This window comes from Podarcis bocagei (assembly GCF_964188305.1).
Source record: "Podarcis bocagei genome assembly, chromosome: 11".
Classification (NCBI taxonomy): domain Eukaryota; kingdom Metazoa; phylum Chordata; class Lepidosauria; order Squamata; family Lacertidae; genus Podarcis; species Podarcis bocagei.
Genome location: NC_138136.1, coordinates 37,603,684 through 37,621,580, shown reverse-complemented (window position 1 = coordinate 37,621,580; position 17,897 = coordinate 37,603,684). Strand labels below are relative to the sequence as shown.

The 17,897-nt window shown below is 40.6% G+C and overlaps 1 protein-coding gene across 3 annotated transcripts in view; it reads right to left on the bottom strand.

Annotated features, from left to right (window-relative positions):
• TENT2 (terminal nucleotidyltransferase 2) overlaps window positions 1–17,897 on the bottom strand; it is a 34,094-nt gene that overhangs the window by 2,229 nt on the left and 13,968 nt on the right. For all 3 annotated transcript variants that reach the window (XM_081213004.1, XM_081213005.1, XM_081213006.1), the window contains exons 10-14: window positions 17,022–17,150; window positions 13,961–14,004; window positions 6,431–6,567; window positions 2,933–3,024; window positions 1,175–1,254 (exon numbers count right to left, since the gene is read on the bottom strand). In XM_081213004.1, the coding sequence (XP_081069130.1) occupies window positions 1,175–1,254; window positions 2,933–3,024; window positions 6,431–6,567; window positions 13,961–14,004; window positions 17,022–17,150 (482 nt within the window). The remainder of the gene's footprint in view (window positions 1–1,174; window positions 1,255–2,932; window positions 3,025–6,430; window positions 6,568–13,960; window positions 14,005–17,021; window positions 17,151–17,897) is intronic.

The window sequence follows — 17,897 nt, the reverse complement described above, 5'->3', positions numbered from 1 at the left end:
CCTGGACACTAAGATCCAGCTCCGAGGGCCTTTTGGCTGTCCCCTCATTGCGAGAAGCGAGGTTACAGGGAACCAGGCAGAGGGCCTTCTCGGTAGTCACGCCCGCTCTGTGGAACGCCCTCCCAGCAGATGTCAAGGAAATAAACAACTGTGACTTTTAGAAGACACCTAAAGGCAGCCCTGTATAGGGAAGTTTTTAATGTGCGATGTTTTACTGTGTTTCATGATTAATTTGCTAGAAGCCACCCAGAGTGGTTGGGGCAAGCCCATCAGATGGATGGTATATAAATAATAAAGTATTATTATTATTATTTCAACGACCCAAATCACCAGAAGTTGTCATGTTGAATGACTGATGGGCTGGCTGACCCTCCCACCTCCATTGGCCAAAGCCCACTTCCTGCTCCTGCAAGAGGTTTCAAAATATGATTTACATTTATTACAGCTTGAATTAGCTACATAGTGGTACCTCGGGTTACATACGCTTCAGGTTACATACGCTTCAAGTTACAGACTCAGAAATAGTACCTCGGGTTAAGAACTTTGCTTCAGGATGAGAACAGAAATTGTGCTCCGGCGGCGCAGCAGCAGCAGGAGGCCCCATTAGCTAAAGTGGTGCTTCAGGTTAAGAACAGTTTCAGGTTACGAATGGACCTCCAGAACGAATTAAGTACGTAACCAGAGGTACCACTGTATTAAGTTCCCAGATACTTCATTTTAGAAGTCAAACTAGTTTCCAAATATGAAACACACCGAAGACAGTACTCTGATCACCGAGGTCATGACATGCGAGTTACAAGCAATCTGGCTACAAAAAGGTCCTATGGCAAGGCTCCTAAGGAGATGCATTTTCCTTCTTTGAACAGCAGGTACATTTGCCTGATTTGAAAGTCCTCTCAATTTCAAAGTCATTTGCCTTTGGAAGTTGCTGTTAGAAAAACATAAGGCCAAAATCCCTTTGGGTGCACAGAAAGAATTGCACCATTCTTTGGATTTCAGCCATGGAGGGGGGAAGAAAGCCAAGGATTAATTGCTTAGAAAAATCAGAGAAGCACAAATATGTCTTGGATCTCAAGTTTCACCGGGGGGGGGGGGGGGGCGGACACAATTTTCTTCAAACAATTATATGTAATCACTTTTTGTGAAGCTTTATTGGACTGTTGTGCATTTTTACCTTGCGAAATTCATCTAGGATAATGTCAAACTTCTGTTTTTCATGTACCGCTCTAGCTGTGTTTGTTCGATCAAAAGGTTCTGAAAAGGTCAAAAGAGCATTACCAGTGATGTAGCTTTCACTAGGGTTTGTTTGGTGTGTTTTTTATTCTAAAGCAGCAGTCCTAAAACTATTCACTTAGGAAAAAATACACTGGAATCAACAAAGCTATATGAAAGTATAGGACGTATGGTGATCTTACATTTACTGTATTTTCTGAGAGAGGGGTAATCAAAGTGAAATATTTTTCCACTGTAGTTTATTTTTTGCATTGCAAGGGCCATAAACTGAGCAAATCACAAAACCCTAGCAATCATGAAGTTGTGTTGAGCCATATGAACATACTCTTCTGCAAACTACAATTTCAGTGCACAATTATGTACGCTTATCTTAATGAAACTGATACAAAGGGTTAGATCCACCTTATGGGAGTATTTTTTTCAACTTTAGTAGAAATTATTACTTGAATGAATAAATGAATGCAAATAACAGCTGCATGTTCCTGAGAATCTCCAGGCTTTGCACAATTCTTCAGGATTCTCTTAAATACATACATGTTTAAAGCAGTAGTAGATAGGTAGCCGTGTTGGTCTGCCATAGTCAAAATAAAAAAATTCCTTCCAGTAGCACCTTAAAGACCAACTAAGTTAGTTCTTGGTATGAGCTTTCGTGTGCATGCATCGAAAGATGCATCGTGTGCATGCACACGAAAGCTCATACCAAGAACTAACTTAGTTGGTCTTTAAGGTGCTACTGGAAGGAATTTTTTTATTATGTTTAAAGCAATTATCAAAAGGAGAGAACAAGCAAAAACCACACCAATATGTGAAAAAGAGAACAGACTACACAGCCTCAAGGCAGCTTTTCTGGCATAAGGCAGGCCACTGCTAGGAAAACATTGATTTCTTTATATGATTTTTTACCCACTTTTCACGGCAGCTCTGTGGAGCAGGAATTCTGCAGCTTAGGGACTGCTCTTCCAAGCTGCAACCCTCAGGTGTCAGGGGATAGGAGAACTATTCAAGGGCCCCATCCACCCCATAGCATCTGAGGAGGTCTATGGGTAAGGAAGCTATCTTTCAGAGGACTGAGTAACGGTTGTTCCAAGATGAAAAGTATTTAAATGATGGTGAAATATATATCTCACAATACTTAATACGCAGCAGGGAATGATTCCATGGATAAATTAGTCTCTATTTTAATTCTCTCTTTGTAAAAACAACAGTAGTAGTGAGAGGCTTTGTAAGAATGGTACAAGCGTTAATTGAGTAATGACGTACTGTACTGACAAACTAAACATTGTATCTTTATGCAGTGGGGCTGTTCACACTTAACGCCAAACTATAGTTTAGAGCATGGGTGGTAGATGCTGTGGACTACAACTTCAATCAGCTTCCACTAGTTGTGTTGTAGCCCAACAACATTTGGAGACCACCACATTGGCTACCCCTAGTTTCGACTTATGAAAACAAGCTTTGGGCTTCCATGCACCCATCCTCTGAACATCAATATGCAATTTCTAATCCCCGCGTGCAAAAAACATTCATTAGCCTACTTGGACAAAATAGCAAAGGATGCTTTGCAACAAACCAGAAATTGGCATTGTATTTAAAAAGCCCCAGTACTGCTTAAATGTTCTCAGCTTGCAGAAAAACACTCTTCACTCCAACAGATTATATATGTATAACAGTTAAGTTACAAAAAAGCTTCAGAATTTACCTTCTACACAAATGAACTTGTTTCTCCATTCAACACCATCAGGTCTTGGAATGGCCTTGGCTTCACGAACTGAAATCATTTGACTGCTCCAACTAGCAAAGGGAAAATGAATGTAATAAACTTTTACAATTTGGGTTTTTTAAAAAAAGTTATTGTGTAATGATCCTTATTTATTTGGTAAGCACATCACTTTGAAGCAGCTCAGAAGAATGGAAAATAACCTAGAAATGCCACTGTGGCTGTTGCAGGTGGCAGAAATCAGGAAAAGCTGTGCTTGGCTAAAGTTATCAGGGTCACAGGGAAGATATATATAGGACCAGGTAGAAATTTGGAAGATAAGAAACTGGACCTCACATCTTGGATTCCCCATTTTTGCTAATGACTCCCATTAGCAAAGTTCCAAAAGGGGGGTGGGGGATGTAGGTCAGTGAAAAGAGAAATATTATAGCATCATTTGGCTTATATCCCAACTTGTCAATAAATTTAAGAAAAAATAAGCTAAAGGAAAGAGTTATGTAACAGAATTAAGCAGATCACAGCAGACAGTAATACCATTCCACTGCACTCTGAACCAAGCTAACCATTTTTTTGCAAAATCCATCTGGCTTCTAAAAATCACTGGAAAAAAGCAGTTGCTTTTTCAGCACAACAAAAAAGCCCAAATATTAATAACTGCCTTTTGATATTAAATTATTGAGGCCGATATATGTATACACATGGGGAAATCAAAGACAGAATAACATATTTTGTAATTTCTTCGCTAAGTGGGCATGTAAACACTTCTGGTTTTATGGACACCTCCAAAAAATTTCCAGAACTATTGAAGCTATAAGGGAAGCAATGCAAAAATTATGAAACTGAATGGAAGTCATCGGGTTATCCAATATGGCAATTATATCATAGAATCATAGAGTTGGAAGAGACTACAAGGGCCATCGAGTCCAACCCCCTGCCAAGCAGGAAACACCATCAGAGCACTCCTGACATATGGTTGTCAAGCCTCTGCTTAAAGACCTCCAAAGTAGGAGACTCCACCACACTCCTTGGCAGCAAATTCCACTGTCGAACAGCTCTTACTGTCAGGAAGTTCTTCCTAATGTTTAGGTGGAATCTTCTTTCTTGTAGTTTGGATCCATTGCTCCGTGTCCGCTTCTCTGGAGCAGCAGAAAACAACCTTTCTCCCTCCTCTATGTGACATCCTTTTATATATTTGAACATGGCTATCATATCACCCCTTAACCTCCTCTTCTCCAGGCTAAACATGCCCAGCTCCCTTAGCCGTTCCTCACAAGGCATCGTTTCCAGGCCTTTGACCATTTTGGTTGCCCTCCTCTGGACACGTTCCAGTTTGTCAGTGTCCTTCTTGAACTGTGGTGCCCAGAACTGGACACAGTACTCCAGGTGAGGTCTGACCAGAGCAGAATACAGTGGCACTATTACTTCCCTTGATCTAGATGCTATACTCCTATTGATGCAGCCCAGAATTGCATTGGCTTTTTTAGCTGCCGCGTCACACTGTTGGCTCATGTCAAGTTTGTGGTCAACCAAGACACCTAGATCCTTTTCACATGTACTGCTCTCAAGCCAGGTTGGGGTGGGGGGAGAGGATTCCAGAACTTTTGTTGGGCAATTATTTCATTGGAAATAATGGCTGCAATGTTTAACCTAAAGGTACCCCTCTAAAACATAAAATACTCACTAGGAGAACCCCCTTCATTATAAAAGGCAAGGAAGAGAGACGAAAGGACCACACATTGCAAGAAACACCACAACCAGGGCAGCAGCAAGACTTATCCCAATAACGGTCCTGGGAGTAGTATAAAATCACCATTCTACACGTAGAGAAGCAAATCTGAATGCCAGTTTGAAAGCTTTTGAAAATTTAAATCCATGTATATGAATTGTGTATGCACTTGATATACCTAATACTATTCATTCTGAGTTGCTGGTCAATCTAAGCTTTGCCACAGGAGGACACAGCAAATCCATACTTATTTTAGTTTTATCTATCAAAATACAGATTAACCATAGGTTGACCTTAAATCTGAACTTGGTAGTCTGTTATGTAACTAAAAAGCAACAGCTTAAAAGTAGGAGTTTTTGAAATGTCCCACTGAGACATTTTAAACAATTTTACACCATGAAAAATTCAAACTAATGGGCAGTTAAGACTGTGCATTATTGTAACACGGAGAAGATTTATGAAAATGTTATTACTGCCTATTTATCTTCCGAAATGTTCCATGTTTCTTAATAAAAGTGCAAGTGCTTCATAAAATTTAAACTTTCCTATTAAGTGGCAAATATTTAAATTTTTATCTAGAGGGATCATTTAATCTTAAACTCCCTCTCACTGGAGATATGCATGACATTTACACCAGTAACTGCTTTGCTACTCATTGGTAGCTGGAAACCTACCACCTTCCCTTAACAGTATAAATGAAATAGGACATTTAAGAATTTTTGCAGTCAGAAGGACTTCAGGAGCAGATCATTTCCCCACTCCCCTACAGAATATATTTCTAGGATATGTTTAATTTAGCTAGCATTTTCAGTAAAACAGAAGTACAGTTTTTGCTTAAGACATCCACAATTATGTACTAGTCTGTAAAAACAGCATTCACCCAAATTTCGTTGTGCGGAATAAGTGAAGCAAACTTAATCTTGAATTTGTATTTACAAATGGTACTTTTGACAGTGCTTTGCCAATTCTACTGTAAAACTGACTTCCATTCTATTACAGTGCTCAGCAATATTTCATCCTGCTAAACCAGCTGTTACATAGTCCTAAGGTGGCATATATATCTCTGAACAGCAGGTCCATCCCATAGGCAGATCTTGCTCAGTACTTAAATGCACATGGGTACAACTGTGAGGAGGTTTTCCTTTACAGTCGTACATTGGTTTTCAAGCAGCTTAGTTCCTGAACATTTTGGCTCCTGAACGGCACAAACCCCAGAAGTGACTGTTCCAGTTTGTGAACTATTTTTGGAAGCTGAACATCCAACGGGGCTTCCGTGGCTTCTGATTGGCTTCAGGAGCTTCCTGCAGCCAATCAGAAGCCGCGATTTGGTTTTTGAACATTTTGGAAGTCAAACGGATTTCCAGAACGGATTTCGTTCAACTTCCAAGGTACGACTGTATATACAACACCCCCTAACTCCATTTTGGTAAACTATGAACTGCAGACTGCCAAATTATTTGTGATCTAAGTCCAAGTACTCTCCCACTGATTTATTAACTTTTCTTAGCTTGTGCCGTACATTTTTAACCTCCCTTTGCATGTAAACCATTAAGCCACCCAGCCTTAACCTCTCACTATGTGCATTTTTACACATGGGCATGTTTTTAAAAATTCAAAAGGAAAGCATTCCCTACCAAATGGAAATACAAGACCTTTTAGTTCATTTGCAAATTGCAACCAGTGCAGAACCAATTAGAACCACCAGAGCAAAGTAGGCAGATTAGGCTTCATTAAGTGACAAGCTGATCACTCACTCAAATTCTGTAGCATAGTATTTCAGGAAGCCCAGCAACAGGTCTCCAAGCGTTGACTGATTTTTTGAAAGGTAAGGAGGAATGGTGCATGGGGCTCGATGCACAAGGTGCAGCTGCATAGTAGGATCAAAAGATTCCTGTAAAAACAATAAGAGACAGAGAGACTGATGCTTAATGTGTCTGTGTTCTGGTGCTATAATCTGTTAATATGTTACTGAACATGCAAAAAAAAAAAAAAAAAAAAAAGAGGCCAAATAAGTCCAATTCAACCTGTAGTACTCACTTCCAACTAACATGCAGTTTGGAACAATCGGAGAGACTTGAAAAACTCAAACTTAAATTGCAATTTTTAAAAAAGAAATCCAGATCTGAGCATATTATTGTCAGCTTATTTTCAAAACTTCATGTTTGACTGTGCAATGGGAAAAACAGACTACATCAGCATTAGAAGAAGAGCCAGACGCTGAAAAATATAACTCTGGTAACTGGAGGATCAGCTTCCTAGCCTCAGACAGATTCTCTCTCATCCATCCCAAGCACAAAACTAACATCTGCAAGGAATGCCCCTCCCTGACCCTTTTGAGTGCTCCTCTGTCTGTATCTTGCATATAAATGTTCTCATCTGTAATACAAAGGAATGCCACCTCAGCATATATCCTTCTATTTTGCTGATTTGCAGCATGCAAGGAAGTTGGTTTTAAACTCTATCAGGTAATTAAACGATGCCCATTAAAATGAAGGCACAAGGAATGGTGCAAAGCTTTTGCTTGCTAAACATAGGAGCAAGTGTTTTGGAGAGAACAGAATGTTAGACATGGACCAAGGAGATCTGAGTTCCTGTCCCAATCAGCCATGAAGGTCAGTAGGTGGCCCTGAACAAGTTACCATCTCTCAGCATATATTTACTTCCTACAGTTGTTGGGCTACAGTGGGAAATTGTTGGGTACACAAGCCTGAGCAGCCTTGAGTTCCAGTTGCCTCACTTCAAAAAGAATACCGTAGAATTCAGAAAAGGGCAACCAAAATTATCAAGGGAAGGGAGCAACTCCCCTAGGAGGAAAAACTTGCAACATTTGGAGCTTTTTAGTTTTGAGAAAAGGCGAGTAAGGAGGCAATGTGATAGAAGAGTATAGAATTATGCATGGCATGGAGAAACACTAGGACTAGCGGATTTGCATTGAAGCTGAATGTTGGAAGATTCCAGGCAGATAAAAGAAAGTACTTCTTCACACAGTGCAGTTCAACTGTGGAACTTGCTTCCACAGAAGGAAGTGACGGTTGCCAGCTTGGGGTTTTAAAGATTAGAAAAAAGTCATGGCAGATAAGGCTATAAGGCACAATGGCTATGCTCTTCCTCCACAGTCAGAGGCAGTTTGTTTCTGAATACCAGCTGTTGGAAACCATAAGAGGGAAGAACGTTCCTGTGATCAGGTCTTGCTTGCACCTGGTGGGCCACTGTAAGAACAGGAGTCTGGACAAGATGGGCCATTGGTGTGATCCAGTAGGCTTTTTTTTTATTGACGGAACAGCGGAATGCAAATGTACAAATTTGCCCCTATAGCTTGGCTCCAAAACTGGAGCCCTAATATTAGAAATGTGTGTTGAAATTATACAAAATACTCAACATGCCGGCAGCCATAAGCAGGGAGAGGATGACAAAGGGTATCTTCTTACTGACAGGGCTAACTTTCTGTGTTGCTTTAACACAGGCCTTGCTAGGGTTTTACTGAAAAAGGTGAGAGGATAGTACAGTACCCAGCCTTTCCCCCACTCTAACAAACCCAAACTGCATAGAGTAGATAAGGTGCATTAAGCAGGAAAGTTCATCAACGCTATTGCACATTGACAAAGTAAAGTAAAACCATGTTATTCATTCTAGATGCAAAAGACTTAGAAATATTTATTTTGTTTGCCCTCAAAGTTTTCAAATGAGGTCCATCACTAATCACATCTTACAACAGGAGAACTATAGCTAGGAGTACCAGCTGAAGCCCAGGCACAGACAGTATGCATGATGGGACTCAAATGCAGGTCTCATAACTTTGGGAGGATTATTGCCTTGATAACCTTCTTGTTGGGCTCCCCAAGAGCATTTAAGACAGCCATTGTGGGAGCAGGATGTTTGACTAACTGGAACTTTGTCTGGATCCATAGGCCTTTTCTTACATTCCTATCATGTACCAGAAATTTAGCGAAGTTAGGAAGTGATAAAACTCTACTTATATACTTGCCAGAAAAATGCAGTTACATCTGGTAATTCCCAGAGGTACACAAAAGTAACCAGAAATAGGAATGTAGTCCTTGTATAAGGATTTACAAGTTTCCCAAGATCTGTGGGTGAAATCCAGTTGTGCCCATACATAAAACAGATTTCCACAATGAGACTTCTCCTTCCTCCCCAACCCTCTGTAGCTCTCCTTCTCCTCTGGAGAGTTGGGGGACCCTCTGGAGAAGATGGGGAACACAGGGAGAAGAGTGGGGAGGCAAATTCTACTGGCACAGTTCTGAATATCACTGTTACATTTAACTAAACCTAAAAAAGACTTTGGTGAATGCTTCTTGTTTTCTGTAAAACTAACTGTTAAGTTAAGCCCATAGGAGAAAAAACGAACTGCCCATGATAATGGCATGCACCCAGAGCCTCACAATACACATGATTGCATATTAACTCAAAGTGCACTAGTGCAAGGCAAATGTTTCAGAATCAGTACATGTCAAGCAATGCAGTCTGCTAAAACACTTTTCTGTCCACTAGAACGGAAATGAGCCTCAAGCTCACATCTGCCTTCACTCCAAACTGCTTCTCTGAGCAGAATATAATGCCTGGTACAAAACCATGTTTACCTGGGATCTTCCTGAAACTGCTCTAAAGGGTAGTGACACAAGAAGCAGGAGCCTGAGACCAACTCCCCCTTTCATACTGAACCTTTTTGTTTTTAAAAACCGCTTTACAGTGGTACCTCGGGTTACATACGCTTCAGGTTACAGACTCCGCTAACCCAGAAACAGTACCTCGGGTTAAGAACTTTGCTTCAGGTTGAGAACAGAAATTGCACAACGGTGGCGCGGTGACAGCGGGAGGCCCCATTAGCTAAACTGTTAAGAACAGTTTCAGGTTAAGAATGAACCTCCAGAACGAATTAAGTACGTAACCAGAGGTACCACTGTATTCACTAATTTTGTAATGCAAGTATCAGCTCAATGACACAGCAGGTATATAACCCAAACCTTCTGACTACCTGAAACTTACTAATCGGGTGTTTATCACATTCTGGCACATATTCATCTGGTATGTGCATTCCAAAATCTCACTCAGTGCTCAACTGTAGTTGTGGGCCCTTGATTGTACAGTATATGTAAAAGAAACCACTACCACAAAGTATCACACCCTAAATAGCCAACATGCGGTGAAAAGAAACAAGAAGAATGGGAAGTTGTGCTTACCTTGGATACAAATTGCATCTTGTCACTAGGCTTTGTATAAATGCTATTTTTTTCTTATTTATTAAAACATAACATTGTGTAAGCGAACCTTGGAACACCACTTGGCCATTGAAGGGCAAGATATACAATTTTAGAAATAAAGCACATGATTAGGAGCTGCACCAATACATTGGCCACAACTCCCATTCATTTCAATGGAAACTGAACAGAAAATAATGTAGCCAGGTTATGCTCATAGGCAACAGTGTTTAAAAATAGGAATTTTAAGTTACACAGTAAAGTGTAACCATACAAGTGTGTGGTACTAGCTACACTTAACTGATATGTGAAAGTCAAATAAGTATTAAAAAACTGAATTTTACAAAGTCAAGTGACATGAATACGTAGTATTATTTACATTTACAAAAATGGTAAAACAAAATTTCAGATTTATTGCAACATTATAAATGAGCCATGAAACTATAGAGTACAGTAACTAAGTAGTTACTAAACTATGTAATTTTTAAAAGTGCTGTATTAACACTAACCCAAGACATGAGATTGCAAGAAGACAGATAAATCTGCTTACTCTAAAATGTTACCATATGTCAGAAAGTTTTCCACTGTTCCTTGCTAGCCTTTAAAAAAAGAGCATGTAACTGCTGATGTTAATGTCTAACTGTGTATGATCAGCATTTTAAAAAGCAGATTCTCAATAAGAGTTGATAAACTTATGCAGAGAGTGTGGATGCTTTACAGAACAGTTTGCTCAGCACAATTTTAAATAAGTAGTAAGGCACCAATATGGTGAACAATACATAAAGGTTTGATTCCACACAGATGCATGCAGGACAGCAATAGAAAATAATATATTTTTGTGGTCGACAGCGGCTATCCACTTGCGCAAAGCAACTTCTAGTTTCTCTTCTCCCCGCTTCCAGTCCCTGTGTGGCCCCAGATTTTAGGGACATGTGGGAAGCTGCTGGGAGAAGGAAGGACAAAAGAGCCCCACCGCATGAGTGGACGCCTGCTTCGACCTTCTCACCCTTGAAACTAAAATACTGTTTAGTTTAAACCTCTTTGCTTCGGCATGCATGCATGACAAACTTTTTTAAAAGATGGGTTTATCTTGCAGCACAGGGAATTACTTTGTCAACACAAAACTTTCCAACACCCATTTCAATCCAACCTTAGCCTCTCTTGTTGAACAAATCGTGCAGCATCCACAACATGCTTTAAGGAACTAAAATTAAGGAATAAGCAACCTTGCTCATCTCTTATTCTTGCCAAATTGAGCCCCGGAAGTCCTTACTGTGACCTATGAGGGGGCTCGGTTTTAAGCTGCTTCCACATTAGCCCAGCTTTCCAGAACTACCATCCTTTATTTACTTACTCTGTCATCAGCCTGCTGTCTTATTGTCCTCCCATGTTTCTCTCTCCACCCTGCCCCCCCTGGCAGTATTTGATGTGGGTGGGTGTGGGAGAGAGAGAGAAAAAAAATGTAATTGCAGCTTCAGTCAGGCTGGTCTCTTAATTGCATCAATGTCAGTTCCACTTTCTGCAAGGGGAAGCTTTAATTACATTTCCTCTCCCTGGCTTTTTTTAAATAGCAAAATTGTGCTATTTCAGTAAAAACAGAAAAAGAAAAAACGGGAAAGGCACAGAAGCCGGTAATTAATTCCCCACTAACGGGAACATGCATTGGGGCACTTAAGAGGCTATACTAATGCTCCAGCTGTGATCTCTCACGTCACCAAAAACCAGTCAGAAGGGGAGGCCCTGCTTGTGCTACTCTCAGTGGGAATTTGTTATGGGGATATTACACATGGCTGGGCCTTCTCAGTGGTAGCCCTGCAGCTGTGAAGCTCTTTGCTCATGGAGATTCTGTTATCCCTCTCACTATGGCCGCTCAGGCAACCATTCTATTCTTTGTCACATAGTAAGCACGCAGGTGGCGCTGTGGTCTAAACCACAGAGCCTAGGGCTTGCCGATCAGAAGGCTGGCGGTTCGAATCCCCCATTGTTCAGTCCCAGCTCCTGCCCACCTAGCAGTTCGAAAGCATGTCAAGGTGCAAGTAGATAAATAGGTACCGCTCCAGCAGGAAGGTAAACAGCAGCCCCCGAACTGAGCCGTCCAGCGACTCTCTTCCACGGCTCTGGAAATTGCTTCTGTGCATGCGCCGGAAATTGCATCTATGCATGTCTGCGGTCCCGGGGCGATTTCCGGTGTCTGGGCATGTGCAGAAGCGATTTCTAGCGCCAACACGCCAGTCCGGCCCACAGAGGATCTTCGCAGGAGAGATCCGGCCCATGCCCAGTAAGCCTTGCCAACCCCTATGTTAGGTTTTACTTTCCTGTTGTATTTTATGTTCTTAATTTTTACTTGCAAACCACGCAGAAGACTTTTGTCATTAGGTGGTATGTAAATATTGGGAGATAAATAAATAAATATGATTTTAATTATTGTTGTTAGCCATCCTGGGCAGGATATTATGATAAGCAGAACCAAAACAGCTGGCCCTGCAATTAAAACTTTTAACTGACATTAGGAACGACCTTTGCTGAATGGAACTTACTTGTGAGTAAATACTGTAGAAGGATTCTGCTCCAGGACAAGGGAACTACTACTTAATGTATTACTGTATGAAGTGCACCCCCTTTTTAATTCTAAACTCAGCTAATTATGGGAAAGAAATGCCTCAGCAGCACTAAGCAGCTCTAGTGTGGAAGCAAGCCTATTAATTTCATTAGATTCTGTATCCATTTACGCACTGCGTAGTCCTAACATATACCTACAGCACTCACTTGTATTGCTTAACCTTCCGGCCTCACTTAAAAGAAACAAATCAAACATACCCCTAATCACTCGGCAGACCGCTTAAATCATCTGATGAAGTGAGCTCTGGCCCATGACAGTTTCTGCCACAATGGATTACTCTTTAAGGTGCCCCAAGGCTCTTTGTTGCCTTTGCAACCACACACCAATATGACTAGCCTAGAATGTGAGACAATTATTTCCCAAGTGTCACGCCTCAATTACTGCCATTCACTCAGCTGCTCTGTCCCAGAAAGCCACACAACAAGCGCTCTGGGCTCTGAAGAATCTATACTTTCAAATCTATACTTGAAGGTCAAGGAGCACGCTTTCCTAAATACATAACAAAAGATACTTTATGTAACAGCAATACCTTCCAAATATATGTATTATCTGTGCAGACTGAGTGAGCTGCCTTGGAAGAATTCCCTAGATACTCCTAACAGGTTACTGTGTTAGCAGTAATAATGTGAAGAAAGTGTATCTCATTGTTCAGCAGTCTGGGACACAGTGGCCTAGATCTCACCGATTCAGTCATGTGAGACCCCACTTGAAGTCTGAAATAGTCCAGACATAGATTTACTGCCTTGGTCAGATCTAGGCCATTACGTTGGGACATTTTTCACCTGTTTCACAGCAGATTCTGTTTGTTTGTTAAACCCTTACAGCACAAATTTGTGGCAACTGAGCTATTCTAGGATAGCAAACACTCCACTGCACATTTGCCCCAGGCATGATAAGAAGATCTAGGAGGGAGGCAAGCAATCTCTAATCATGCAGCCAACTTAACAGGATCTTGAGGCATGCAGATGATCTGGAAAGAAGGCCAGCTTCAGGAGCATGTGAACTACAAGACCACCAAAGGCAAATGGGCTACAGAGAAATAAAATCCAGAACAGTACCAGATAATCATGGCACGGCACTGACATGCCCTATATGCAGAACAGAAAGGACACAAGTCTGATTAAACGCAATGCGCTTCACTCCTAAGTGCACACAGTTAGAAGCAAGTCCCAAGGAAATAAATGGGTCTTACTTCCTAGCAATGGAACCTGATCAGAATTATTCTGTAAAAATTTAGCTTGTATGAAACAAAATGGATTGGGGAGGGAGCCAGACTGCAAGGGGAACTTTCTACAAACACGGGCATACAGTGATGGCTCACTGCACAAATCTAACAAGCATGGTCATAGGCATATTTTGCCATTACCCAAATTTAAAAGCAACATTCATATTGTAGATCATCAATTTTTAATAAACATATTATGTAGTAATTTATAAGAAGCACTTACTGGGTAATTTTTTTGGAGGGATGGAAGGATAGGTTCAGGTAGGGCTATAAAAAAAAAGTTTAAAGTCGCTGTGATTCATGTACTTCACAGAAAACAACATACCAGCTACACCAGTGGTGTGAACTGAAGGTCTAGAATTAAATGCTTAACTCCAAATGTTAATTGCTAGGCCTTTAAATTAAGCAAAATTACCTTTCATAAGTTTGTGTGAAACTTGGTTAACCATTCTATAATATGAAAGTTACTCATCTAAGCCAAACTTAGTAATATATTGCTATTTGGTGTGTTTACACAGGGTTTTATCTAAGGCCATGTGGACATTTTTCACTATAAAGGCAATGGGAATTTGTTACAGAACACAGGCTTCTGAAGAACAAATGTAGATTCTTATCTATGAAAATGCAATGACTCTTTCAATACTACCTATTTCTCTGGTTACAGAAAGCATAGTCTGCCTCCATAAAAACAGCCACTGTTACTAAAAAATACTAAATAAAAAGGAGTCTTCCTAATTATTTACATCTTTTTGCAATTCCTAACCAAATCCCAAAACCATGTAAATACTGAGGAAACTGCCTCATAATATATGGCAATGCCAAAAGGAGGATGGGGGAAAAAGTTTTCTTCCAGCTGAATTAACTTTTACAAACTTTGGCTGAATGACCATTCTGTTCCAATTGCTCCCCTTCAGTAACTGAAATGGGCTGGCATTTTATTAACTCTTCACCAAATGAAGATGATCTATACAATTGTACTGAAGCAGCAATCTTATAAACTGGAGTGTCAAAACACTTAACTGGGTCTCTTAACATCAAAACACATAACTGGAAGACAAAAAAGTAGCTACAGAAGTCACATTCTGCTATATCCAAAAATGGTTTGCAATACAATACATTAGTGCTCACGCATTCTCATTTTTTGTGAGAAAGCATGAATGAATAATGAAGTTTAGTGTTATTCCTAGTGCATTTAAGATCCACCCTATGTTTTTAATCCTTGAATTCAATACGTTTTACCCAATTTATGGCACACCTCATCCAGCTCCTTAAGAACTGCTGTAATTCAGAAAGTGAATACTTACCAGTTAAATCTGCCAACATATGTATTCCAATTGGTCTAGAATGGGTATAAAGAAGCTGTGGTCTTCCAGGTGTTATGTTAAGGCATTACATCTGCCTTAGCCACTATGGCCAAACATCAGAAATGATTTCTTTTAGTCTAGCAAACATCTGGAGGGCCACAGGTTCCCCGATCCTGTTCTTAAATTAAGCTAATAGTGTTCATACCAGCCTCTTCTAAAATAAACACTTGTCCACTTCCTAATTTCTAATGGAAGCTTCCACAATAACAAGGTGAACAGAGGCTGAGTACTAATACATTTATAGGATTTCTATTTTTTTAATCTTCCGAATTTCCCATTTTATAGAGCAAAAGAACTTCCTACCAAAAGCAAGCTCTGAAAAAGTTTAATATTTTAATAACAAGTTTGGAAACTTCAGCTGGTGCAGAACAGCAAGATGGTTTTAGCATATTACACTGATCCTGGCCCAACTGCACCAGCTGCCAATTAGTTTTCAGTCCCAATTTCAAAGTGCTGGCTTTGACCTACAAAGCCTTAAGCATCTCAGGACCACAATACCTCAAGGTCCACCTCTCTCCATATGAATGTACCTGGACCCTGAGATCACCCTCTGAGGCCCTTCTTTGTGTGCCTCCTCCACAAGAGCTTCGGAGAGCGGCCACCAGCCCATTTGGCTTCTATGCTGAGTGACTGGAAAGTCTTTGCCTCCTGCACATCAAGCACAGAAGTGTCATAGGCAACTGGTGGAAGGATAGAGCTATCCATACCTCTGCCACTAGCCCACTTATTTTTGTGCTGGATAAACTAACAAGGCTTTGCGTCCTGCACTTTCAACATAAACACAAAGTGGGAGTGTGGCCCCTGGACAAGGAATTTGGTGGGGTGCCAATTTCCAGCTTGCTTACTATGCCGCATGGGGGGAAATGGTGAAGTCCTCCCCATTCTATACGGAGCCCAGAAATGCAGAAGGCTGTCAAGGGCAGAATGTTTTGTTTCTCTTCTAGAAGCCTGTTCACTTGCCTGGGTGAAATCCATCTAGCCCTTGAGATTTTCCCTGGGCACACCCTCACTCCTCATGTCATAATACTTGGTGCCTGTGCGCCAAGCAGTCCTTGCGCATTTTTTGCCTAGATGGAATGTGTCCTTTGACTGCAATAATGTCACTTCCTTGCTTGGATGGAAAGGCAGGTGTGAGTGTTTTCCATGGCTGGAATGTAACCTATTGTCAAATCCTTTGCTCCACCCACTATTGCTTCCTGCCCTGCCCAACAATGACCCTGTAGCTCCTGAAAAGATTGCCCCCAAAGGGAATGCAGCCCTGAGGCTCCTCCTGGTGATGAGGTAAGTGGCTTCCATTATACAAGAATGAAGACAAGAACAAGAATGGTGCAGTGGGGGAAAATGAAGGGCTTGCACCCTGAACCAAACATATTCAATTTGCCAAAAATTAATGAATGGTCACTATTGAAACTTCACACCTCTATCCACTAAATGGATATTTTTTTAAGGAAGATGAACAGCATTCTATTGCACGTAAGTGTAATAGAAATGTATAATAAATAATAGCAGCAGCATTAGTTACTTGCTTACATTAGCTATTACTTATATTACATTTTAAAACACAATTAGTTACAAGATTATTAAGATGGATGGGAGGTATTCCAATTTGTTTCCTGCTGTTAGCTGTATTTTAAAATATTGCAAGAAACCCAACAATAATCCTACAGTATTTTTTCATGAAGTTAGATCACAGAGGAATGTCAAAACTCTGAAAGAAGAGGAATATGTATGCTTAATGTAAAAAAAAATATTCTAGGGTGATATACTGAGAATGTGGCACCATGTGAAGGTGTTAAAAAGCACTTTATCTAGAGATGCTCCTAGAAGTTCTAGAACAGGGGCTGGAAGTAAGCAGGAAGCAATCCAGGTAAAGTCAGTCAGGGGTTGGGGGCAGACTACCAAAGTTAAAAATATACTTACTTTGTAAATAGTGCAAAACCATCAACACGAGACTATAGCTGCTTAAAGTGCCTCGGCTGGCATCATTTATGCCACGAAAACTTGCCCACTTCTTAACAACAAGCACTAATGGACGCACTCGACTCTCAACTGTGAACAAAACAAAAATGTATCAGGCAGAACAGCTGAGCCAATCTCATTAGATAAACACCTATTATAAAGCTCCACACACACATACATGTATTCCCACTTTTTCAATGAATATATCATTGCCACCCACGATTCCAAAATTGTAGATATCAAAAGTGGTACAGTGGTACCTTGGTTTACGAACTTAATCCGTTTCGGAAGTCCGTTCTTAAACTAAGGCGTGCTTTCCCATAGCAGCGGGGGACTCAATTTACAAATGGAACACACTCAACAGGAAGTGGAACATGTTCTGCTTCCAAGGCAAAGTTCACAAACTAAAACACCTACTTCCGGGTTTGCAGCATTCTTAATCCAAGTTGTTTATAAACTAAGCTGTTCTTAAACCAAGGTACCACTGTACTGTCTTTTAAATAGTTTTTACCAGTACTTCCTTGCTGTCCCTTATGCTTGGAAGTCTCTCTACCTATGGAAAGCCACCTCTCTTAATAGTGACCTTTTTGTATGAAGACTTTTGGCTTAATCGCTGGTCCTTCTCCCTGGCCAAAATAAGAAAGAGCAACAATATTTGAGCATATTAATCCCGTGTTATACTTTCTTCTCTTGCCCCATTTCCCTTCTTTGTTTTCGAACCCTAAGCTCTCCCTTTCCACCTCCTCTCTGTGCTGTCTCCTGGTCCAATTTAAATTTAGAATATTTAAGCTTCTTTGAGCCAAGTCCTGTCTTTTTAGCTTATATTGTTCAGTAAAA